This window comes from Felis catus, chromosome X (assembly GCF_018350175.1).
Source record: "Felis catus isolate Fca126 chromosome X, F.catus_Fca126_mat1.0, whole genome shotgun sequence".
In the NCBI taxonomy this organism is placed as follows: domain Eukaryota; kingdom Metazoa; phylum Chordata; class Mammalia; order Carnivora; family Felidae; genus Felis; species Felis catus.
Genome location: NC_058386.1, coordinates 54,740,290 through 54,765,390, shown reverse-complemented (window position 1 = coordinate 54,765,390; position 25,101 = coordinate 54,740,290). Strand labels below are relative to the sequence as shown.

The window sequence follows — 25,101 nt, the reverse complement described above, 5'->3', positions numbered from 1 at the left end:
ATTCTCCTAAAATTTTAGATGGTTTTATGTTTTAACAAATTAACAATGGTGATAAGAGAACATTAGCAGCTTTTCTCGAGTCTTTTTGTTAACAATAACTTGAGCCTGCAGCCACAACAGGGGCTGTGGCCAAGTTTTAGCTGGAAGACCAGCAAGCCAGTATTTTACACAATGGATGACATTTCTGAAAGCAGAGACAGAGACAAACTCAGAGTCACACATGGATTCCAACAAACAAGTTTCTGCCATTTTTAATTATATTTAGAGCAACAAAAGATTCCAAGATTACAAAAAAAAAAAAAAAAAAAAAAAAAGAACAGAGCACTAGCGCTTGGGGCTGGTCCTGCTGCCCAGTGGAGGCCAAGTGTCGTTTAAAGTAATGAAGCCCCATCAAAAGAACTTTCAAGCAAAATTAATGTTTCTTTTTTAAAAAAAATCTTTATATGATGTGTTCTTTCTTCTTCTCTTTACTTTTCCCCTCAACGTTGGAAATTAATTCTTACATTTGGTTACATTGTGTGCTCCCTCCTGCTGCCAAATTAATCTCAAGGACAGCACAAGAATGTCATGTCTGAGGCACTCCCTAATCAATGTTCCAGTCTAGGGAAAAGCAGAAAGATGTCACTGAGTGGTTAGGGGACTCTTTTTTTAGCTTGGGTTATCCCAGTGGTGGCTACTCTCAGCACCTGAGTAGCTTATGGGATAGGACAATCCCACAGGCACTTCACTGCAGGACAGTTAGCACCAAGGGCTAAGGTTGGGAAAGACTGCAGGCCTAGCCTGACTGTGGTGCAGGAAACAGAGTCCCAAAATGTAAAGCATCAGCCAGGGAGGGCACCACCAGAGAAGCAGCAACATTTTAGGATTTTCTTTCCTTTGGGGTATGTGTATGTTTCAATTTTCAGTGGCCAGTGGAATCTGCAGCCATATGATAGACAGCCTCATTAATCAGTGTGGCTGTTAATGGGGATATGGGGACTGTTTTGGGCTACAAGGGCTACTCAATCCATAGCCTCTCATTTAATTCTATAAAAGGCTAAGAGACAAGTGAGATAAGGAACAGGATCAGTACCCCTGCTATATTGAATTGGGGTTGCTGAGCAATCAATGCACATTACCTACTTTCTGGTCAAATCAAATGGGGATGAATCAAAACTGCATCAAAGGCTGTTTTTCCTTTTAAAACTCTACATGCTAAATCTAAATACTTAACACTCATTTCTCGGGGAAGAAACAGTCAAAATGGTTTGTTACCTCAGCCTAATAATCTGAAGAGAAAGAGTGACTAAAGTGGATTTTTCTGCCTTCTCCTAGAAATGGTTGAAGGTTGGGAGGCTCTGGGCAGCAGACCCCAGTGTCAATTTCTTAACTGAAGAAAAACATCCCTACCCATGGGCAGAGATGAACCTGCATTTACAGATATACAACTTCTAGTACACTGACAATTTTTTAACAGATAAAAACACATTTTCATTGTCAAAATCTTTACAGAACATACCCAAAACCAAAATTAGAGCACACAGACACCCAGTAGCAAGAGCACCTCAATCATAGGTGAGTGAATTGTGTGAAATATGGAGCACTTGCTCCAGGTTCCCAAGTGCAGGAAACTGCCTTTTTCTCTCAAGGATGGTGAAGAACAAAGAATGCCCCTCCTTCCAAAGCTCAAGTCCTATTAGGAGGCCACTGGTTAATCATTTGGGTGGGCCTTTGGCCCCAAGTCTGGGCCTCCCTTGTGGTAAATCCCAGTTGATTCCAATGAGTCTTCACCACCCTTTACACATTCATCTGTCTTGGGCTAGTAAAGTGCAATACATCATGTACCCTATCCTTTTCTCCCTCTGCTTCTTTGTTAGGCCTATGGGTAAGGCCCCAGTAGAGGCAGAGATCTCTTAGTTATGTGATTAACCCAGGTATCTTTTCCATTCTGAGGAGAGCTTCCAAAATGTAACTGTGGCCTCTCTCATAAGTACATGGTATCAATTATGACCTGGAACCAAATATAAAGGTGCAGAGAAAGATAAAGCTATCAGAACACATTATATCTATACATATACAATTCAATCTGAAACATGGATACAAATACTCATTTACAATATATTTCAACCTTCTGCCGTAAACCCAGGAGAACTTTTTGTGCCGTCCAAAGTGAGCAGAAATGAGGAATTCTGCCTGCTGTCCCTTTAGTGCAAAATCTAGTCCTTTAAATGCTCCCCTTCTCAGCAAGGGCTTCACATCTTCAGATAACATGGGCACTAGCAAACACAGTGGCCAAGACAGCTCCATTTCCATCCATGCAATAATGGAGCTTTAAGAATTTGCTCAACAACTACTAGAGAAAAAGAAAGCTAGTCCTGCTTATAAAATCACTTAGTGAAGGACTTATAATCCTTTTTATTTTTTGAAATTATTTTCACTTTTATAAACATGTATATTGTTGGGGGAAACCCACAAAACTCTTATATAGCTCAGTCAACAACAAAAGTCCTTTAGTCTGTCTTTGGATAGTTTTCCAAAGAGGCACTAATGCTTGCTCCCTCCCTGCTCTTAAAATTTTGGTCTCTTAGCAGATACAGTGTAATCTTTGGTTACATAATGTGATGCTTTCATTTCTTTGTATTTTTTAAAAAACTACTTTCAAAGATTTTCAAAGAGATTATTGGTAAGAAACAGACCTGCCTATAAAAGGCAGCAGGGGTAGAAACTTCCTTTTATAAGAAAATGCACATGCTAAATGGCTTATTGACTTTAAGTTTGGGATTTGAGCCTGTGCTTTAGCATTCCTGGTTCCCATGACCCTTTACAGGGGTTGAGCACAAAGGTCACTCCTTTGGCCCAGTGCCCACTCACCTGGGAAAATGGCACAAGATGATTAGTAGTCAGTTTCTTGTTTTCCCAGGGCCATGCAGGGATAGTTACAGGGATGTCTTGAGAGAGTCTCATGAAGTACAACCCTGGCACAGGGCTGGAAAGGGGTAAAAGGGAGTGGCTTGGGCTTTTGAACCCTGCCAAATATCAAGGGAGAAAAGAGGGCAAGGCCATATCTGTGCTGTGGCTAATGAAACAAACAGAAAGTACTTGAAGCTCAAAGTTAGGTCATTTGTGTAGTGTATCATGTGGATGATGAAACTATTTCTCTTAAAGTGCAAATAGAATACTTCTTGATATATATGAATATATGTATTTAGAAGTAGAGTATGGACAGAGAGGGACTCTAGCATCAGCACGTTATTTCTCAACCTGGAATCACCTCAGCAACTACCCAAAGGACAGAGTGAAGCTTTTTTTCTTCTTTTTTAGTTACAGTGAACATATATAAAAATATATGTGATATGGAATTTCTTTTTCAAAGATATGTTACAGAATCCTTCAAAAACTTCCATTCTCATTAAAAAAATAATGAAGTCTCCCAGAACAATGATACTGTCTGTGGCACAGAAAAGTTGTGAAACAAAGAACTCAACCCACATTTCAACTCAGAGGCCAGGCTTGGGATCACTACACAATGAACAAAAGCTGAAACTGCCACATGACTCTTTGACCACAGAGTTTGTGACCCTGGCAGCTGTCTGCTACCTAGCACAGATGGGGCCTTCTCCCTGATGTTCTTTTTCTCTTCCTCATTCCATCCTCATTGTGCACTGCAAACCTCTTTGGAGACAGCTACCATGACTTGTCTGGTGAGTTATTCTCATCTTTCAGCTTACCAGGTGAGTGGATCTGGATGGCCCATCCTTCATGGGTGAGCAGAGTGTGCCAACCACATCAAGTCTGTATAGCAGAGTACATGCAAAATGAGACTTTTGTCAATTACACTGGCTGGAACATCAATGGCCAAAAGAAAAAAAAATCCCCCTTTTATCTGTGGGAGAACAAAGCTAAGCTAAAATCTCCTTCACTCACTGAAACCTCAGTGCAAAAACACTAGGCCTAAGGCCTTGTTTAGGCCATTTTCCCTAGTCTTGCCATTCAGAAATTCAGAGTAATTCAGTTGTTGCTGCTTTTAATTACACTGCTGTTTCACTGATTTTTGGCTTTCACAAATGCAAAACATATACATTCATAAAGACAAGAGTCACAATTGGGAAATCCATAAAGATGAAAAATTTTGTAGTCAGAGAAATAAAAAGGAGAGCATCTAGTATTTACAAGTAAAGGTATTATAATGATATAATCAAATCCATGTACCACAAAAGGTGAAAATCATTTCAAAACAGATGTAAAGGAACTATTAATCTATAACCAGTTTAACTGAAAAGAGTGGATTTTTTTTTCTTTAAAACAGCTAGAAGTAATCTTGTGAGCCTATACAAGCCAAATGATGTCATAACAAAGAAAACCATGATTTGTCTATCCCACCTCAGAAAGAGAACCTGTCAGCTTTAATTTTGTCCAGCAGTCTTAGACTGGTATATCACCCACCTTAGGTTCCCCTTTCCCTTGTTATTTAAAAAAGCTGTTTTGCAAGTTCATTTGGCTATTAATATCAACACAGAAATCAGAGGAGGAAACCCATGTAGATAATAACATGTCACTCAGATACTATCTTCTCAACAAGTAGAGTGAACCAACTGAAATGGGTAGCTTGGTAACATGCCCCTCATTTCTTGAGTTTAACAGATGACTTTAAGAGCTAAGTGAGGAGGCAGTTGCCAAGATGATAAAGTAGGTGGACATTCCTCCTGAACTCAGGATTGGGGGACAAAGTCAACAAAATAGAGGTGTGCCAAAGGACTATATGAAACCAGTGTCCCGGGAGCACACCCTGAGTTCATGGATGGCAGCCCATTGGAGCCACACCAACCAGAACTTTCCAAAAGAGGTGATGGTTCTATAGTATAAATGTTTCAGTCTTCCTCTGACTGAGAGGCAGCAACAAAGGTGGGGAGTCTGAGTGAGTAGGGCCGATATCAGAGCCCAGAATCAGCAGCAGAGGATGATGATGAGTAAACTGACCAGATGGTGCTCATCTGGATTTAGATTTTGCCTCTGAAGACTTTAATTTAGTAGTCAGTCTCCTCTTAGTTTCTTCTCTCTTCTTCCCATGACTTCTGTAGGTGGATATGCTGGGTGGCAAGGAGAGCATTTACAGGGTTTGTGGTTCTAGTGCCTTCATTCTTATTCTGGTAATTGAGTTTTCTCTTTAACCCTGACCTTCATAGCCCCTTTAGCTGCTCTGGAGGAAGAAGTAGGTATTTTTCCACTTGGTGGGAAGGTATCATCTCTAAGGGACAAGGGCAAGATGCCCAGCTTGTCCAATCCCATTGATGCCTTCTTTCCAGTTTGTCTAAGGGCTCCAGAGATCGGATAGTTGATGAAAGACATTTGGTAAGAAGTTTTTGAGTCTACAGGTGTCTAGAGACAGATGTCAAAATTCTTGGCTTGCTGGCCTTCTTGGTGGTAGGAGCTCTTAGCAGAGAGTCTGTGAACATGCCCAAATAATGGACAAACATCACCACCATGGCTATACCACAGTCTAGTGAAGTCTAGGCACACAAAACACTGAAGGGAGGGTAAGAGGGAGCTTTCAGCTGCATGGCATCAGGCCGAAAACATTCAGATCTTTTAAAGGTAAGGGCAAAGAGTGCCCTAAGCAGGAAAACCACCAAGCCATCAATTCCTTTTCCTCTGACTCCAGCCCTAACCTCTTCCCTGATGCATAAATGGGAAAGCAGACCTCAATCTGTATAGGGTCTTCCAAAGGGTCAGATCTCTCCCTTCTTTATTACTGGTTTGAGTCTTTAGTGGAAATGACAAAGTTTTGGCTAAAGAGAACATTCAGTTCAAAGCTCTTAGAAAGGCTTACTGTAAGTCAATTCGAGGGTGGAGGCAGACAGTGAGAGAGAAAAAGTATTGGTTTTAGGGAAGGTATTCACATGCAGACACGTTTTCAAACAAGAAGCACATTTTCAGTACCATGAATTGCACTGCAGTTAATGCAGTCTAGCCATCAGGGGCCAAGGTTGTGGGCAGGTACTGGTGATCCATCTGTCTTCTTCCTCCCATCATCTCTTAAATCTGTCTCCTCCCCTCATCCCACTTCTAACTAATCTTTGTGGTCATTCTGTTCTCTAATGGCAATAGCCATTGGCAGAAAAGAAAGTTTCCCAGGGAGGCTGAGTTTGGAAAAAAACAAAATCAGTGACTCCCCATGCGCTTGCAATTTTCACCTTACTGTAGTCACTGTTGGTCTCTTTGAGGAATTGTGCTTGTTTTTATATTTTTTAAGAGGGAAAAAAACCCTACAAGGATTTTTGGTTTTAGGGGCATTGTTTGTTTTTGTTTTTGTTTTCCCAGATACTCTTAGATCTCTAAACTTCCCGTGGCATTGAGTAAACGTTTGCATGGCTGGCACACAGTGCAGTGCTATAAACAAGCACAACTTTACACTGGGCCACATGAGGATCATCACAGATTTAAAGAAATACAACACCATTCAAAACACAGATAAGAGCCATGGCAGGGAGCAGAGTCTGAAAGAGCCATGGGAGGGTCAGATAGGAAGGGAAAAAAAGAAAGGAGGAAAAGAGGGGGAAAAAAAGTTTAGCGAATAGAACTCAGGAACATCTTCATGACAGATTGTACATCAAAAGAGGAAATTCCCCAAGGCACTGCAAAGAAGTAGTGCAGAATTGTAACAGGCAAAAGATATGTGAAAAGGGGAGTAGGGTAGGGTGAGAAAATGGGGGTCTCCAAAGCTTCACTGTGTGTGGAAATAGATGGGCTTGACTTTCCCAGAAAGAATCTTGGGCACTTGCACAGAGATGATTTCTGCCATCATTTCTGGAAAGTCCACGCTTACCATGTGGGACTTGATTAGCAGGTCAAAAGTGAACTGATGCAGCTCTCGTGCAATCTGTAGGGGGAACAATAAGAGGGAGAAAACAGGCTTGACAAGGAGTTGGTTTGTATCAGGCTCTTCACCCCATCCTCCTTCACTGTCCTTGGCCCTCCTTGTGTGTGTGTGTGTGTTCACACACATGTACACTAAATGGTCTGCATGGAGTTACTGAGGGCTTTCAAGAGATCTCCTACACCATTGCAAGCTCTCCAACTCAGGACTGCATGTTCCTTTTCCTCAGCACATGCACTCAAATGCACACACACAATCTCTCTCTCTCTCTCTCTCTCTCTCTCTCTCTCTCTCTCTCACACACACACACACACACACACACACACACACACACACAAACATGATTCAAGGAAGAGGGGAAAAACATTCAGGCCTGTTTTGTCTGACTAGAGAACTTATCTTCTCTAAGCCCTTTCCCTGAGTCCCAACTGCTCTGTTCTCAACTCCTCCACCTCTTTCACAATTTCCAGGGGCACTGTGACCCGTGTTCCTTTCCTCTCCATTGCATTTTCTTCCTGGACTAAACTCAAAGCCAGAGGAGAATGGAAGCACCTCCTAACAGGTGGTGCCAGATCCTAGAAGAGCATATTATCACTTGGCTCTATCAAGTTATTTCTCCCTGACAAAGCACCCTCCATTGTTTGCTTACAGGTTGCACAGAGTCCAGGAGCTTGGTGAGCTGGTAGAAGCGCCTTGAGCAGGATGTGGGATTTTTTCTCTTGCAAGCAATGATACGATCAAGTTCCTTGATGTAATTCATTCGAAGTTCATCAAAGAATTTTTGATTTTTCAGCCCATCCACTGGAACTGATGTGGGATGAAAACAGAATGGGGAGGGAAGGCATGCCCACAAAGGAGCATTAGACAAAGCACCAAGTTTTCTGACAACAAACTTGACCCCCACCCGCACAGGGAGGGAACCATCTACTTGGTTTCCTGTCAGTTGAAGTCTGTATGCCTGGGTCCTTCAGGCTGCCAGCAAGTTCACAGAGAAAAAGCTAGCTGGACCCAATCTGAAAGGCATCAAGTAAATACAATTTACTAAGCCTTTCATTTTTCTGGTCTTCTCATCTACACATTTCTTATGACCTGTGGTTTTTATGTTGTCACAGTCCAGCCCTGACTTATACAATTAAAATATATAGCTTTTAATATCAAAATTTGCCTCCTTTTCCTCTCACAGGTGCCAAGACAGCATTCTGAAGAGACATTAAAGAAAGATTACTTGGCTGCCTAATAAATCCTATCTGAGTTGCTTACATAGATCTCCTACTATTGCTCTGCAATAAATATTAGGTGGTTCTTGCCTGTTTCTATGGTAGAAGCTATGGCAAAGTTCAGAGACCTGCTACAGCCAGCTCCAAAAGCCTTGTTCCAGAGAAAGACTGGAGATAGGTGGGGATCTAATAGAGGTTGAGTTCTAGCAAAGATGACTTTCTTTGCTAAGGGAGAGTGGAAAAGGGAGGGTGAATAAAGAAGGAAAATGCCTAGGAGCTGGCTTCTCTCTGATAAATCTTTAGTGGAAAAAGTAGCTCCCTTCTTAGTCCCTATGGCACCAGGAGCATTTTTTGTCTCTCTGGGCACTTACTAATGCTGAATAGCAGCAGTGCCTTCATGCACAAAAATTCCTGGGGGGTGATTTGGAGCCATCCAAATTCTTGAGAGAGGTGCCTCATTCGTACACACTGGCTGTACATCCGGGACTTGTGCATGCGGTACCTGGGGAGAAGACATACAGAGAAAGGAAGGGACTAAGGGAGGGCTTAACAATAAGCTTTGGTTGCCCTCCCCAACCCAGGTTCTCTAAAAAGAGCTCACTGTTTCTCTTGCTGGTGCTTTATTGATAAGGAACAAGCTTGTTCTTTTTTTCTTCCAAAATCCTGACATCCTGATAACTACTCATCTTCCCTGCCCAGGATATGGGTTAGCACATGGAATTTCCAGGTCTCTGTGCCCCTCCTGTTTCCTGGGACAGAGACAGGAAAGCCTAACCAAATGAACACAATGGGCCAAGCACATGGTCTCCCTGACTACAGTTCTAATATTCCAGCTACAGCCAGAGCCAGAACTTGCCTCCCAGGCATCCCAACTTGGAGAATTTCTAGGAGATAAGCTTTAGGAATCAACTCCTAACATAAGGACACTAGGATTCCCAAGTGACCATAGTAGTTTATCCTGTCAATTCCCCTGTCTCTTGGTGTAAATGACATTTCTCTTTATAGAAATTTTATCACTTAAAATAAAACAGGAAAGACTCCCCATATCCCTTCACAATGAGTTCCAATGCTTATCAAATCAGCAATGAAGTGTTTCTGAATGTCCAATCTAAATGTCCCCTGAAGGGGAGCCTATTCCCTCATATAATGGTTATTTCTTATCACAGTTTGGGAGTTATAAACACATGTGAGCTGCCTTTATTATAGTGGCTTGTCAACAGATCATCACATTATCACTTATAAATTATATAGGGAAGTGGCCAAGGCTTGAACAGTTTCTCGGGGCAGGGGGGCAGGCAACCTCTCTGTTTTATGACTGGCCATGGCAAGCCTCTAAGAAGATACAGCATCTTTCTGCTAGTTGGTCTTCCTGATTTTCAACATTTCAGAAATCATGTGTGTGTGTGTGTGTGTGTGTGTGTGTGTGTGTGTGTGTGTCTGTATGGGAGACAGAGAGAGAGAGAGAGAGAGAGAGAGAGAGAGAGAGAGAGAGAGAGAGAGAAACTGATTTTGTATCTTGTAAAGAAAGGAAATGGAAGTCCAACACCCACTTAAGTAGTGAGGAAAAGACCCTGGATTGGGCTTGAAGGCTGTGGTTTGACATTTTGGTCCCCAAGACACTAGCCTTGTCCACAGGATAAACAGCCCTAGAACTGTTTAGGTAAAAGCCCAACACCCTATCTCAGAGAGATCTGAGCTGGCCTAGAGAAAAAGGGAAGGGGGCAGATGGTGTATTCATTTCAGGATGGATACCAGCTACAAAGAGGAAATGTTTAGATAGTATTTCAAGTAAACTGACCAAAGCAGTGTTGCTCCAAGGCCTTTCACACCCTAGAGAATTTTTTAAGGAGATCTGTTGACACTGGGACCTAACCTTGCTCCAGTCTCTACTGTACTTCCAAGCCTCTGTTGACGATAACACTACAGTCTTTTCACCACTAAAATTATGGTCCTAATGTGGAGGATTGATGCAACACTGCTGCAAACCCCAAGGACAGAGAAATGTGGGGAAAAGAGAGAAGAAAAGGGGAAAGGCAAGGGAAGGAATTCAGAGGGGAAGGTGGCAAGAAGGATAAAGGACAAAATGAGTAGGGAAAGAGTTAATGGGAAGGAAAGGGAGAAGAGTGTGGAAGGCAGAAAAGGGGCAGGAATGGAATATTCAGGAAGAGGGCAGAGGTAGAGGAGAATAAACAACAGTGAATAAAAGAAGAGATGAAAATGGGAAAACACTGAGGACAGTGCTTGGCAAATAGTGTTCAATAAATGACATGTAAGAAGGTGCCATTATCATAGTATTCACCATTCTACAGATGAGAAGACTAAGGTTTAGAGAAGTTAAGTAATTTATTCAAGATCACACAGCTATGGTTCAAGCCCATCACCCTCACAACATGTGTTCTCCACAAAAAGGAGAGGAAGAAAGAAGAAAGCAGGGCTTATGACAGGTTTTGGTGTCAGAGAGATCAGGAAATGGGTTGGCTCAGAGTTCCTGTCTTTCTTTATGGACTTCATTCTCCATATTAGTTTCTTGAAGAGGCTAGCAATAATTAGTGGCTTTAAACTGGAGGGTACTGTCTCCCTACTGGGTGCTAGATGTATATGTGGTAAATTTGGGTTGTTACTGACATCTTCTTTGGTATTTGGTAGGCAGGTATGAGGGATGTTAAACATAAACATATTCAAACATGCAAGAACATCCTACACAACGAAAAATTATTCCTCTGAAAATGTCAACAGTATCCCTGTTGAGAAACATTGGTTTAGATGTTTAAAGAGACTCTAAGAGCTCTAACATAGGGCTTCCTACATGAGGAATGGGGGCCCTGTTGTTTCAGGAGCCCTGGGTCTTGATGGGCCTAGGACCCTGCCCCTGTGGTGCCTTCTGAAAAAATACATGGGAGTGGGCCAGCAAGCTGAGAAGGGGTGCCGCATTACTTACACAGAGGCAGAAAGGAAATGAGGATTTAGAAAACAACAATTATCACCTTGCAAAGGTTTAAGGGCTCTAGATGAGGTGGGTGGTGCAGGAGCCCAGGGTATTAATTCAATCACTAGAGGGCAGCAGGAGGGTAGGGGTTAGAGTTAAACAGGAAGAGAGCTTTTAAAGGTCTGCCCCTGAAGATGGCATCATAGGTAACTCTTTCGAGATCTGGAAACCTCTAAACAGGTTGTGCCAAAAGCCCAATGGTTATTCTTAGCTTCTGGCTACCAGGGTTCACTGGGTTGGAAGAGGGCAGCTGGGGATACTCATTTTGCCCCATAAGGCCTTGCTGTACTGGAAGGAACCAGTAGCCTGTACATTTTATTTTAAGGCTCTTCTGGGTTAGAGGGCTGGAGAGGAAGGAAGGTCAACTCCTACCCTGACCAAAAGGATTCTCTGTGGTGAAACTAGCTCAAGGTACTTGGGAAGGCTTTTTTTTTTTTTTTTTTTTTTTTTTTTTTTTTTTTTGTCAGCTCCATGCACAATGCTATCAAGGGACTTCAAACAGCAGACATAGAGAAGATTATCACAATTAGGGGAAGAGTATCCGAAAGGTATTTCTCTTATTTCTTGCCTATTATTGGACAGGCATTTTACATCCATTTTTAGTCATCATAACAAGCCACTTAAGAAAGTTATATTTTGTTAATAGACAAGGAAACTGAAGATCAGAGAAGTTACGTCTTACCCAAAGACTGTGATACAGGATGTTATAGAGCAGAGATTTTAGCTAAGAAAAGTATAATTCCAAAATTTGAGCCCTTGGCCTAATTCATGAAAGATAAGTAGAGCTAGTGGCAGGGCAAGCATGAATTAAACCTGTTTTAAAGAGAAGGGAAGTAGCTAAGCCAATGTTGCATATCTAGAGAAAGGTGGAGCTGTTCCTCCTTGTCATCTACCACCATGAGGCAGTATAGAAGCTGTGAGTTATACAGACATACTTTGAATTCTGCCACCAACATGCCTTCGGTGAGTCACTTTATTTTGTTGAGCCTAATTTTCCCCATCCATTAAAAAAAATACTATCTGTAAAAAGGGGAAATCAGGTTATCATGAGGACTTAATGGGGAAGGATTTTGAAAGTGCGTAGTATAGTTCTGGCACAGAGGAGTTGCTCAACAAATGGTGACTGGCCCTCAGTGGTAGGAAAGGGACCACAGGAACTTCAGCGTTCACAGCTAGAGTCCTTTGTCCATTTCCTAGTTGTTTTACAGTGAAGGAGAGGGGCCTTGACATGAGGTTGAGATAATCTACAAAGCAGGTCATAACCATGGCCAAGATACTTGGTTTTGGATAGGAAAGGAATGGCTAAGCACCAGCACCCCCCCCCCATTGCTTCCTACTAGGTGGCTTTTCAGCAAGGCAAAGCCACCTCAGATTGGGTAGGTTGGCTGGAGCCTCTACTGCCTCACCTATAGGACAAATGGGCCACCCCCACCATTATCCCCATTACCATCATCACCACCAAAAGATCTGGCAAAGATGTTATATTTATGTGAGTTCTGGGCCCATGAGCACTTACTCATTGAAAACCAGGTCAGGGGCAAAGTAGAGCATCCTGGAGTTGACATTGGTGAAGGACCGCCAGCCCATGGCAAACACCATAAGCCCCATCCAGGAGTACTGAATGACTGCCATCTGGTCATCCACGTGCAAGTTGCGGAAGCCTGAAGATGGGGCAGAGGCAGTGGTCAGACTGGGCAATGATGGCCTGAGTGAAGTCCCAGCCATCTGCTGGGCTGAGAATTGCTGAAACTCTAGCAGCTCCTGAGGAGTCCCAGGGACAATCAATACTGAGGAACAGGGGGAGAATAAACTATATGGTGGGGATAATACTCCTTGCTCTCTCTACCTCACCAGGCTACTCAAATGAGATGATAATGGAGGCAAAATATGGTACTGTCAGTTGGCAGAGAATAATCTAACACTGCTTACAATGAGTGAACTCTTTTATAAGTATATTACTTATATTAGCTCATTTATTCTTCAAAATAGTACAATAAATTAGGTTCTATGAGTAGCCCCATCTTGTGAATTAGTAAAAGTGAATCACAGAAAGGTTAAGAAACTTGTCCAAGATTGTAAGGCTAGTGACTGGCAGACTACATTTCAAAGCCAAGCAGTCTGACTCCAAAGCCTGTGCTCTTGATTACTATGCCTTTCTGAAGATGCAGTGTAATAATCATTTCTCCTATATGAACAGCATTTTTCAATTTGCAAAGATCTTTTCCAGATATATACTTATTTTTCCCTTCTAACAATCCTGGGAAATGAATATTATTACATATCAGCATATGTTGGAATGCATTTGACAGCCACTGCCTTCTCTATACCACCTTCAGGCTCTTTATCTTTTCTCTGATCCTCTTTAGGACTCACTTCCTGTCCATTATTTTGTACTCAACAAGTAATCTGACTTTGCTAGTTCCCTACTCTACCATTTCTGCCCTGCTACCATTATTATACACAAATAAGTTCTTTATGACCTGCCTCCTTAGACTAATTTCTTGCCACTTATCTTTTCATAATTTAGCTTCTAATTATTCTGAAAAATTTAGTTTGCTGAACACATCATACTTTCTCATGCCTCCGTATCTCTGCTATCTCTGCATAGTCAGTTGCCTTTGTCTAGAATGTATTCCTCCCTCCCTAGGATTTCCATATGATAAATACCTACTCATCTTTAAAATTTTCACTGAAAATCTACTTCCTCTGTGAAGCCTTTTCCAATTCATCTAAGCAGACAATGATTCTTGTTTCACCTTCTTACTGAGCTTTGTGTAGCCCCACCCAATTACAACACTTATTACACAGTATTGGAATTTACTTAAGTACACATCTATCTCCTCCACAAGACTTGTAGATTCCTGAAAACAAGAACCATCCCTATTTCATGTTTTCTCCTTAGTACATAGCACAGTTCAGATAGTTGAGTACACATTTTTGAAATATTCATTTAACATTTATTATTTGATTTAATAGTAATTAAGAGGACTAAGGATTCCCATTTTTTTTTCATTTTATAAAATGGGAATCCAATGATCTCCAAATTATCTACCTTAGTCTCAGAGAGCAGAAGCTCCTAGATGCTACTTCCACAATACCACACAGATAGATCAGATGTAGCTATATTCTTCTGGAGGTTTCCAGACAGTTAGATGCTTAGAGAATCACCTCAGAGCTTGTCTTCTACCAGTATCTCAATTCTCTTTTCCCCCAAATATCCAGAATTATCAGAAATTGTGTTTTGCTATACCTCATTAGGAATGCTTCCATTAATTTAGATAAAGTTTCTAAGTTTCCTGTTGATGACCTCATTTAACTCTCACAATAACCCTAGAGAGAAGAAAATATGACACTCATTTTTCTAACAAAGAATTTGAGGGCTATAGAAGTTAATGGACTTACCCAAGGTCATATAGTCTATGTGTGGCTGAATTGGGACTAAAACCTAGGTGTTCTAATTCTCTTCAGGGCCTTTTCCACTCTACTGCTGAAGGACACAACTCAAGAACTACCAAGTTCATGAGCTTTTGGTAGCCATAGACCGAGGTCTGAAGTGTACACTATGTAGACATGTCGTTCTGCTTAGTTGGTCCTTGTCCGCCCCAAAACCCCATTTCCCTTTTTCTCTCCTCTCCTCTCCTCTCCTCTCCTCTCCTCTCCTCTCCTCTCCTCTCCCTCTTCCTTCTCTCTTCTCTTCTCTTCTCTTCTCTTCTCTTCTCTTCTCTTCTCCTCTTTTCTTCTCTCTTCTCTGTTCCAACCCTACCAGACATCAGGGATTCTAGAGTCCTCATATCACCACCATTGCAGTTCAATTGATTGACTGCAATCTTAGCTCCCAGGCCTTAGCATCCTATCTTCACTGTAGTGATATGCTGACAGACTAGCTGAAACCTGAGACCCCAGAGTGTTTCTTGACAGAAGTCATTCTGTAGCACAGAACTCTTGATACTGACTCTTCCTAGTAGGACACAAAAAGCAGGGATCGAGCATGGAACATACCTTGGAGCTTGAAACCTGAGCCTCTGGAGTGGAAGCAAGCAAAGACTTGGCTGCTGAGTGTGTGGATAAGAGGATGTGTAGGGAAAATGAGGATTAAACTGTACAAGTACTAAGGAAGCTGTCAATAGTGATGCTTTTTTCACTCCTTGAAATGCCAGAGAGCTAACAAAGAGGAGGAAAAAGGGAAAGCTTAGTTTGACTGTAATACTAACTAACTAATAATACTAATGGTCCTAGTGAGACCTGCTTAGAACTCAATCCTAATTACTGTGTATACATAAGCAGCATAGCAGGCTAATTTTCCTATAGGTCTAATATGATTACAATACCTAACTCTGTTTTCTAATGCTTAGGCTTTGAAGTTGTCTGCTCAGATAGCATGATTATTAAGTAAGGGGTGACTTGAGGAAACAGTAGCTCCAGCCTATAGGTTTCCTTCAGTACACCTTCACTTAACACCTATTTGGTATTGTATTAGGCTATTCTGGATAAATGAAGAGGAGTTATTCTCAAGTTTTGAAACATACCAAACAGGTTAGGGAGCAGAAGTAGTTTCACTGAGATTCTGTTTTCTTGATAAAATTTAGTCAACTATAATTTCTTAGCAATCTGTAGTGGAAACCTATAGTCCCGCATCTACTCTGGGAGAACATGTCCAAAGAAAAGCCAGCTAGGAAATCTTTGGTGTGCTAATGCATTCAATAACTAAGGTCTTCAAATAAGATAATTCATCCCTGGGACCCATGCAGGAGCTTCTAAGCAAGGCTGGTGGCAGCTTAAATTGATTTTAGTTAAAGCAGTGTATTATTCAAGCAGTATTCAAGCCTCATAATAATGACCTATCATTTACACAGCATCTACTATGGTTTCAGCTACTGTACTAGGTCCTCTTTATACTTAATCTGAATGTTGCTAACAATTTGCAAGTTAGTGATTGTTCTACTATCTCTACAAATGAAAAAACAAAAGTACATGTCGACATGTGATTAGCTCAGGGTCACACAACTAGTATATAGTGAAGATTCCAAATCAGAAGCATCTGATCACAAATGTACTGAAAACCATCTACTCACCCCCCCTCAATTGATAGTTATTATTTATTAAAGTCCAGGTACTATCCTAGGCAATTTACTTATATTATCACCATCACAGAAAACTTAAAAGAAGAAAATTTATTCAAGTAGATGCCTAGCATGGTGGCTCGCACAGGACAGTAATGCAATCTGTTGAATGAGCAAATAACTAGAACTAGTAGGTAATTATCAATCATATAGATAATAACAGTTCTTATAAATGTGGTAATTGGCTTCTTTTGGAACTACTATTTTAAAAAACCCAGGGTCAGAGATCATTTCCTTGGATGAGCTATGGTGAACTGATACTGACTTGTAGACTTGTTAATGTTAAAGAGAGGGCTTCTGATTATGGGGGTTAGGCTGAGGAAAGCCAATGACTCCGAATCATACAAATTCTGCCATAATGATTTGCACTAGTTTATTGTAAACACCATCAAATTAGAAATCAGGGAATGTGAGCCCAAATTCTGGTTCTAATTTGTTAAGTAACAAAATGGAATAAGTTAGTTAACCTCTTTGAGCCTTGTCATTTGAAATGGAAATAGTAGCTTCTATGATTAACAGGACTGCTCTGAGGATTAAGTGGAATCACATCTATGAAAAGTTTCTCTCTCCTATATAATAGGGTAATTTAGGTGGTTGGCAAGAGCTAGGAAAGACTAAAATGATTCTCTGTTACACATGTGATATTAAGACATCCAGCTGAATAAGTAATAAGAATTAAAGAAATTTTCTATTTTATTCATTTTTGTATTTTTTCCTTCCTTTGTGAACTCTGTTTTGGCACAGTGCATACACAACCAGAGTCCTTGGGTCTTCTTCCCAGTGATCGTATTGGCTAGTCGACCTCAGCTTCTCAAGCAGGGAAGGTGTATGACTGGGCCTTGTGAGTTAAAAATAGAGGTTTGATAGCCAACATGCAAGGTCTTCAAAGGCGGCTTTGAAGTGGGCATCCAAGTGGGCTTGGATAAGGCTTTGACCCCTCACTATAAATCCCAGGGCTTCAGAACTATAGGGGCACTACATAGACTATGGGTAGAGTGGGATGAGGAGAAGATTTGGAATTAGGAGGGGACCTGGGCTCAAGTTCTGGTCCTACTACTTTCTGACCATGTAGCTGTAGGCCAAGCATGCCACTTCTTAGAGCTTTAATGCTTTTATGTATAAAATAGGAAAAAGAATCCCTACTTTATAGGATTGTTATGAAGATCAAATCAGGTAATACAAATGAAGCTGCTCTGTTCACCATAAATTTCCATATGAGTGGCAGTTTTTCTTAGAACACATGTTAATCTTTGACTCCATAACAAATTTAGGTTGTCCATATTTCAAACGAATCTTTGAGTTATAGAATTTTGGGATGAAGACAACCATCAAAGTATTTATTCTTCATTGGTTTCCAAACTATGTTCCTTGGAGCCCTAAGATTCTGTAAGATTGACCTGAGGCTTATTTCACGGTAGTGAGTGAGAGGCACTGGCTTTAAATCAACCAGCTCTACTTGGATCTGTATACAATATTTTTAACAAATAAAGAGTTTGGCTGCTAAAGAAAAGTTTATCCTTGGATAGAGGAACTCTGAGGTTTCTTCAAGCTCTAATATTCTAATAAACAGAACAGTTCAAACCTCAGATGGCCTAGGTAGAAAGTGAGTTCCCCACCATTGGAGGTAACCAAGCAGAAGGTAGACAGACATTTTGTATTTCTTTCACTATCACCTAATATTTCCTCCCACTATAATTTAAAGAGCACTAAGAGTTCCTTGAAGCAAAATTTGAAAACCATCAATTTAGTCCAAACTACTCCTCTCACAATATAGATGAAGAAACTGAGACCCAGAAAGGGAAGGGGTCACACAATGAGTTAGTAGAACCTAACTGTTCTGAACATAGAACTAGAACCTAAGTGTTCTGACTCTCAATCCCTTCTTTCTACCATATTATATTAGAAGAGTTCCTAAAGGTAATATTGATGACAGAATATCAGTCAGGCTCAAAACTATCTTTGCAGGTGAGCCTGTATGTGCACATGTAGAAGAATATCTTAAGGTATATAAGGTTATGGTGTCCACATGGTCTGTGATTATGGGGACATTCGCTGACTATATATGTGGGTTGAACATGCAAACGTGATTGCTGTATGCTGATGTGAGGAATATGGAATATTCCATAATGCTGCTCTTCTTGATTTATTAATTTTCCTTATTTTTAAAATGGAAATTATACCATTCACTTCCCTCCATAGTGTTATAGTGAGTACTGCATGAGTTAATTGGCAGGGAAGGATCAGACATGGTGCTGGCCCATAGGAGCAATTCACTAAATATGATCTACCTTATCCCATGCCCCTAGTTTCCATTTCCTTACCAGGCAAGGCCTTGGCCCACTTGACCACATGTACAAGTTGTCTTTCGCCCAATTCATTAAGGCTAGAGAGCAAGGCTGCAAAGGAGTCGGGCTGGTTGTTGTCGTGTCCAGCACATACCACGCCTGGCTCAATGGCTTCCAGGACATTCAGAAAGATGGGCTGACACTCATAGCCTTCAATGTGTGACACTGTCAGCTTCTGGGTTGGCTCCTCAGTGGGGCTGGTGGCATTGGAAGCCTCCCCTTCCTCCTGTAGTTTCAGATTACCAAGTTTCTTCAGCTTCCGGGCTATTGGGAAGGAAAGGAAACTTGGATTTATTATCAATGGCCAAACACACAACTCAACTACCCTGTTAGAAGAGTTGACTAAGCTAAGAAAATAAGTATGCTCATTCTCCCTGGTTACAGAATCTAAACTCCTTAAGGACAAGTGCTCAGTTTAAACACTGGTTGAATGAATTGAATGAATGAATGAATGATTCATCATTCCAAATCCCTACTAAATCCAAAATTTCATATCTTGCTTTCTCCTCAGGCCCACTCTGGATTTAATAAATGGGAATTTTCTTGTGTTACAGCATTTCCTACTGAACACTATAACAGCCTCAGATATTGTCAAATGTTTACACCCATAGTTGAACATACACTGTAACACACATATTGATTTTCATCTTTACCAAAGGGGAAATTAAGAAGTTAAAGGGCTGAAATCCCCAATATTATCAAAGAACTAACAGAATGTCCCTGACTCTATACTCTGTAAAATAGGAGCCATACTAAGAGGCAGACATCAGAAAGAATGATAGAAATAGCATTATTTAAAACAACAATAATCTCAAACTCAAATCTGAAGAGCCAACCTCCCCCTGTGCCTGCACACACACAATTTAGATAGAGGTTTTTGGGCGTCCTGATGTTTATTTTGTTTTATTTTCCCTGGCATTTATATTGGCAGAAATATAAGTAATTGAAAAGGTTATAACTTTGAGGCCTAGCATAGGCAGTTGTACTGGGGAGAACCATAAGCTACTTTATGTTTAATCCCTTTAAAATAGCAATAATAATAAGTAAAAAATAAAAGAGAGAATTTGATCGCTCAATTTAAATGGATAAATAGAACAAAACCTGTTGTTCATATGTTTCTGGATCCTATAGAAAAAGATCTAGAACTGACTTCTGGAACTGACTTTCAGTTATAATTAGAAAAATAAGTCTTGGAAACTCCAATCATAGTGCAACTCAGTAAGTCAATGCAAGGATGGTTCAAACATTTGGATCAACAACTAGGATACAGAAGGAGAAAATGGTAGGGTTGGTGGTGTAAGAGGAACACAGAGAACTCAGGGTAAAATAACAGGTGAGACTAGAAAATCAACCCAAAGTACAAGATGACATTGTCCAGCAATCATTTCTGCAGGGCTTGCACAGTCAGTATTAAGGAGATATGCACACACACTGTCAACTCCCATGCCCCACCTCCACCAAGGGCACAAGATAGAAGGTATGGGCCCATCTTCTCCCAGATCTAGAGGCCTAGAACCCAAAATATCTTGTCATGTGGTGAACCAATTGCTGACATGGATTCTTGTAGGCGTCTGCACAGTTTGGTAGTGCCTCCTGGATCTGTTCCCTTGGTACAGTTTCTAAAGGTAGACCCCATCTTTCCCATCACTAGCAGTTCCTGGCTTTGAGCTCAGGAGCTGTCAGACCATGTCTTCCCCATTCCAATCTGAAATAGGACAGAGATGTTATTAGCTCTATGCCTGAGGTAACTAACAAAAATGAAGATAACTATTTTAATTTTTAAGTTTTTATTCATTTATTTTTGATATTAAATATAATTTATTGTCAGACTGGTTTCCATACAACACCCAGTGCTTATCCTAACAGATGCCCTCCTCAATGCCTATCACCCACTTTCACCTCTCCCCCACGCCCCGTCAACCCTCAGTTTGTTCTCGGTATTTAAGAGTCTCTTATGGTTTGCCTCCTTCCCTCTCTGTAACTTTTTCCCCCTCCCCCTCCCCTATGGTCTTCTGCTAAGTTTAAAGATAACTATTTTTTCAGGGTCTTCTATGTGCCTCACTTCATGAACACATTGTATAATTTATTTACACATGATCCTAGGAAGTTAGGAGTATTTTCTATCCCTGTTTTATGAGTGAGTAAACTTAGGAAACACAGATATCAAGAAAGGGAACCCAATAATCTGAACCTGGTTTGCTGACTACGAAGCTTATGCTCTTTCTACTGTATCATGATGCTTCCTCAAGGTCTCTGAAGCCTGAACACTACTTCTAGCCAAACAGCAGAGTTGAGGGGTGGGGCTGGGCTTATATTCCCTCTGACTTCCATCCTCACCCTTGACTTCAAACTTCAGTAACTACTATCAAATCCAGAAGGGAAGAGGCAGGAAACTATGAAAATATTCCAGCCATGTGCCCAAAGTAGAAACAGGTTTGGGACACTATAATGGCCTTAAAATTCACATACAATGACAATGTAGGAAAGGTCTACAGAAATCTTCTCACCCAGGAGCCACAGCTTCAAAATACCTTCAGGGTCTACATAGGCAATAGAGTGGTGTGTGCTTGTCTGTGTGTGTGTGTGTGTGTGTGTGTGCACAGGAGAATGGTAGGAACTTTGGTGAACAAGAGTAAATGGCTACTGGCCTTCCTGCCCCTGCCATGCACATGCACGTGCACACATACACACAACCCTAGAAGGCATTAGTGTAACATTGAAAAATCTTCCTGGAGCTCCTCTGTATTCTAAAGGTAAATTAGTACTTAACTACCATTTTGAGACTTCTGACATTAATCCAAACTTTCAAGTCAAAGATGGGGAGGCTGAGTCCAGAAAGAGTGATCACCTACTGGCAAAGCTAAGACTAAAACCAGGGCTTTTATTCCTGATCCAGAGTTCTATGTGCCACATCAGCTCTCTTTTTGACTAACTTGTTTCTACTTTGTCACAGTTCTTGCCTCTCTGAGTCTCTTCTAGATATGCACTGTCCAACACAGTAACTATCCACAGGTGGTGATTTACATTTAAATTAATTAGAATTAAAGAAAATTAGGGGCGCCTGGGTGGCGCAGTCGGTTAAGCGTCCGACTTCAGCCAGGTCACGATCTCGCGGTCCGTGAGTTCGAGCCCCGCGTCAGGCTCTGGGCTGATGGCTCAGAGCCTGGAGCTTGTTTCCGATTCTGTGTCTCCCTCTCTCTCTGCCCCTCCCCGTTCATGCTCTGTCTCTCTCTGTCCCAAAAATAAATAAATGTTGAAAAAAAATTAAAATATTAAAAAAAAAGAATTAAAGAAAATTAAAAATATAACTCCTTATTCTCACTAGCTACATTTCAAGTGCTCAACAATACAGACATAGAATATTTCCATCATCCCAGAAAGTTCTATGGAATAATGCTGTGAATCTAGACTGTTTTCTGGGGCAGCTGTCTCATTCGTCATGCCCTATTCATGCTATTGATAAAGAAGAAAAGAATATAAATAAATTTTATACTGATGAATCTATGAGCTTTTCTGAAAGGTACAGGGACAAAGCAATTGGTGCTGATGCAATCAGTGAAGTATGCTCTGTCACCTCAACTCTCTCACCAGAGATGTCAGTGGGGTGATGACTCGTGGACCTAAGTAAACTGATTACAAGCAAGAGCAGTATGTGCAGATACTTTGGGGAGAATCCATCAACATGAAATAATTCCCCTTCTCTACATAGTGCTAATGAGAACTTGGCTGGTATTTTCACATCCTCCTCCTCTAGATCTATATGGCATCTGCTTGAGGAAAAGAAGCTGCATTCCCACTGGCCTCTAAGACCTGGGTAATGTGCTGTCCTTGCATCCACACTGGCCCAAGCTGCACCAGGTGTTCTGGCCTCTCTGCCTGAAGAGGGTGACTGTACTGAACGTAATTGAAATCAGATTCCATTCATTCTGCCAGGGGATCCTCTGTTCTCTTTCTGCAGCAGAGACCAGCATGTTGCTAGACGACTTGGAATGCTGGACAATGAGGCTTGATAGTCTCAGCTGTTACCCAATGCTCAAGGCCTTGTTTTCTTCCATGAAGGCCACCCCCACACCCCTCCTTCCTCCTGCACCTGAGCCCCAGCGTCAGATCTAACTCTTTCATGTGAGGTACAGGCCTGCCAACTCCTATTATGGCAGAGACCCACTGGTTTACTTAAATTGAGGGTGAATTCAGGAGAAAAGGGATAGTAAAGGTGGATAGTCTTAATGGTGTTTGCTGTTTTGCATCTCTTCCCTGTCTTTCAGTCTCAGGTCAGATCAGTGACAACAAAGGGCCACTGGCAAGTCACTTCCCCGTCCCAACTTGCTCTGTAGGGGATTGGAGCACCTGACATGATGTCTGGATCCTGCTGTCTGGATCCTATGGAGAACTCACTTTTCATACTGGTGGTATTAGACCCCTATGAGGGCTGTCTCTAATAGCACCAGAAAAAGATTTTTCAATTCAGGTTCCACAGTGTATCCCCAAGGGGAGGTAGATGTTATTAGTGTGTAGCTTCCATAGCCACTGTGACCATTAGGTGCTGTTCCAGCCTAATTCCTTGCCACCTCAAGATAGAGGCTTTCTTATCCATGGGCAGGGACAAGGCAAGTGAAGTTAAGTTCCCAAAGGTTTAGAAAACTGGAATCACTCTCCCTAAGGTCAAGGATGTTTCTCTTCTTCATATCTCACCATAAAATCTGGTGAGATTAAAAAATCACTTTCTGTGGTAGATGGACTTCTGAGATGGCACCCAACAGTCTCAATACCTGGTTGTATACACATCTTTTTCCAGTTATTTAGTTAAACACTAATCTACTTGTTGTTGTAAAAGGATTAGGTAGATGTAATTAAGCTCAAAATTGAACTGAATTTGAAGTTTGGTTATCTTTGATGGCTTGACCTACTCAGATTAACTCTTAAAAGAGACTGGGTTCTTCATGGAGTCAGGGGGATTCAACATAAGGAAGAGTCTCTGTTGCTGGCTTTTAAGGTGGAGGGATCAACATGCCAAGGAATAAGAACAGATTCTAGGAGCTCAGAGCAGCCTCTCTCTGTATGATGGCCAGAAAGGAAAGGGGAACCTTAATTCTACAACTGCAAGGAACTGAATCTTGCCATAATCAAATGAACTTGGTCAAGAGCCCTGAGTTCCAGAATACAGTGCAGGCTGGACAATACTTTGATTTCATATTTGTGAAACAGTGAGCTGAGAAACCGGTGTCAGACTTCTGGTTTACAGAACTGTGAACTGATAAATAGTTACTGTTTGAAGTTGTTAAATTTGTGATGATTTTTTTATGAAGCAATAGAAAGCTAATACACTTTCCTTATAGGAGTGTGGTATATGGCAAGATAAGAGGCTTCAGAGTCAGACAATTTTGAGTTCAAATCCCAGCTCTGTAAATTACTAGCTTAATAACTTTGAACTCTTTGCTCTCTCAGATTTTCTGAGATTCAGTTTCCTCATTCTTAGGACACTTATGAGAACGAAATGAGAGAGACTGTTTGGCACATAATGAGTGAGCCCTCCTTTACTCTCCATCCATTTCTAAAGAGTAGGGAGTGGATGGCTTGCAGGTGACCTAACTCGGGCATGGGGAAGAAGGAACAGAAGGATTAAGATAACCAAATACAGCAGAGAAGGGAAGAGTATGACACATTTATTAGATGAAAAAAAGTAACTGAGTTTTTTCTGCATATAACTGGCTATAACACTGAATTCAGATCTTACGTGTAATTCTAAGTGCTAAGTAAACATAAAGATATGTTTGGTGCAGGGCTGCAAATTATTTGTGAAACCAGACTAGGCTATACTTATATGAATGTATTTGAGTATGTGTGTGTGCAGGTGCTTGTATATTACAGTGCTTAAATACAGGGGTCATGATCTCAAATATCTTCACTAGTCAGGCAGATATGTAAATGAGGAAAATAGTCTAGTGAACATAAACAGGGCTGGGGACAGTGAAAAGTAATTGATGCCCTGCCTAGGGGCAATCTATGTTAATTTTCTAAACAAAGACTGTGCTTGGCAAACACAATTTTGTAAGTGAATATTGGCCTGGGGAAAGCCAGTTTGTGGCCTCTGACTTAAATCATGCCAGCCATCTTTTCATCTACTGGGACTGTAGTCAGGGGATCTCACTGTATGACCTTGGGGACATCTTTTTCCTTCTTTTGTACTTAGTTTTCTCATATAATGTATAAAAAGCAATAGTTATGAGCAAAGAATTTGGAGCCAAACTATCCATTGTAAGCCTGGCTGTACTGCTTACTAGCTGTGTGACTTTGGAAAAGACCTAGCCTTTCTGTACTTCAATTTCCTCATCTGTAAGGTGGAGTATTAATACCTAATTAATAAGGTTTTTAATTAAGAATATACAGACACTGTGGTGGTGCCTGTGAGTAGAGGGATGATTCTACACCACCAGAAGGACTGCTTCAAGACTGAAACATGATGAAAAAAATGCATTCACCTTAAGGAGGCACAATGCAATGATGATATCAAAGTTCTAAAATGTTATTTACAATAAAGGGTTTTTTTTTTATTATTGTGGTGGTATTCAGAGTCTAATGG

The 25,101-nt window shown here is 41.1% G+C and overlaps 1 protein-coding gene across 2 annotated transcripts in view; it reads right to left on the bottom strand.

Moving 5' to 3' along the window:
* Positions 1-221: 221 nt before the first annotated feature.
* The window catches only part of AR (androgen receptor), a 181,336-nt gene continuing 156,456 nt past the window's right edge, over positions 222-25,101 (bottom strand). Inside the window, exons 4-8 of one of the 2 annotated variants that reach the window (XM_004000575.6) lie at positions 18,498-18,785; positions 12,573-12,717; positions 8,442-8,572; positions 7,503-7,660; positions 222-6,856 (exon numbers count right to left, since the gene is read on the bottom strand). In XM_004000575.6, the coding sequence (XP_004000624.3) occupies positions 6,701-6,856; positions 7,503-7,660; positions 8,442-8,572; positions 12,573-12,717; positions 18,498-18,785 (878 nt within the window). In that variant the 3' untranslated portion in view covers positions 222-6,700. The remainder of the gene's footprint in view (positions 6,857-7,502; positions 7,661-8,441; positions 8,573-12,572; positions 12,718-18,497; positions 18,786-25,101) is intronic. The other variant, XM_045051332.1, reaches the window with a different exon arrangement.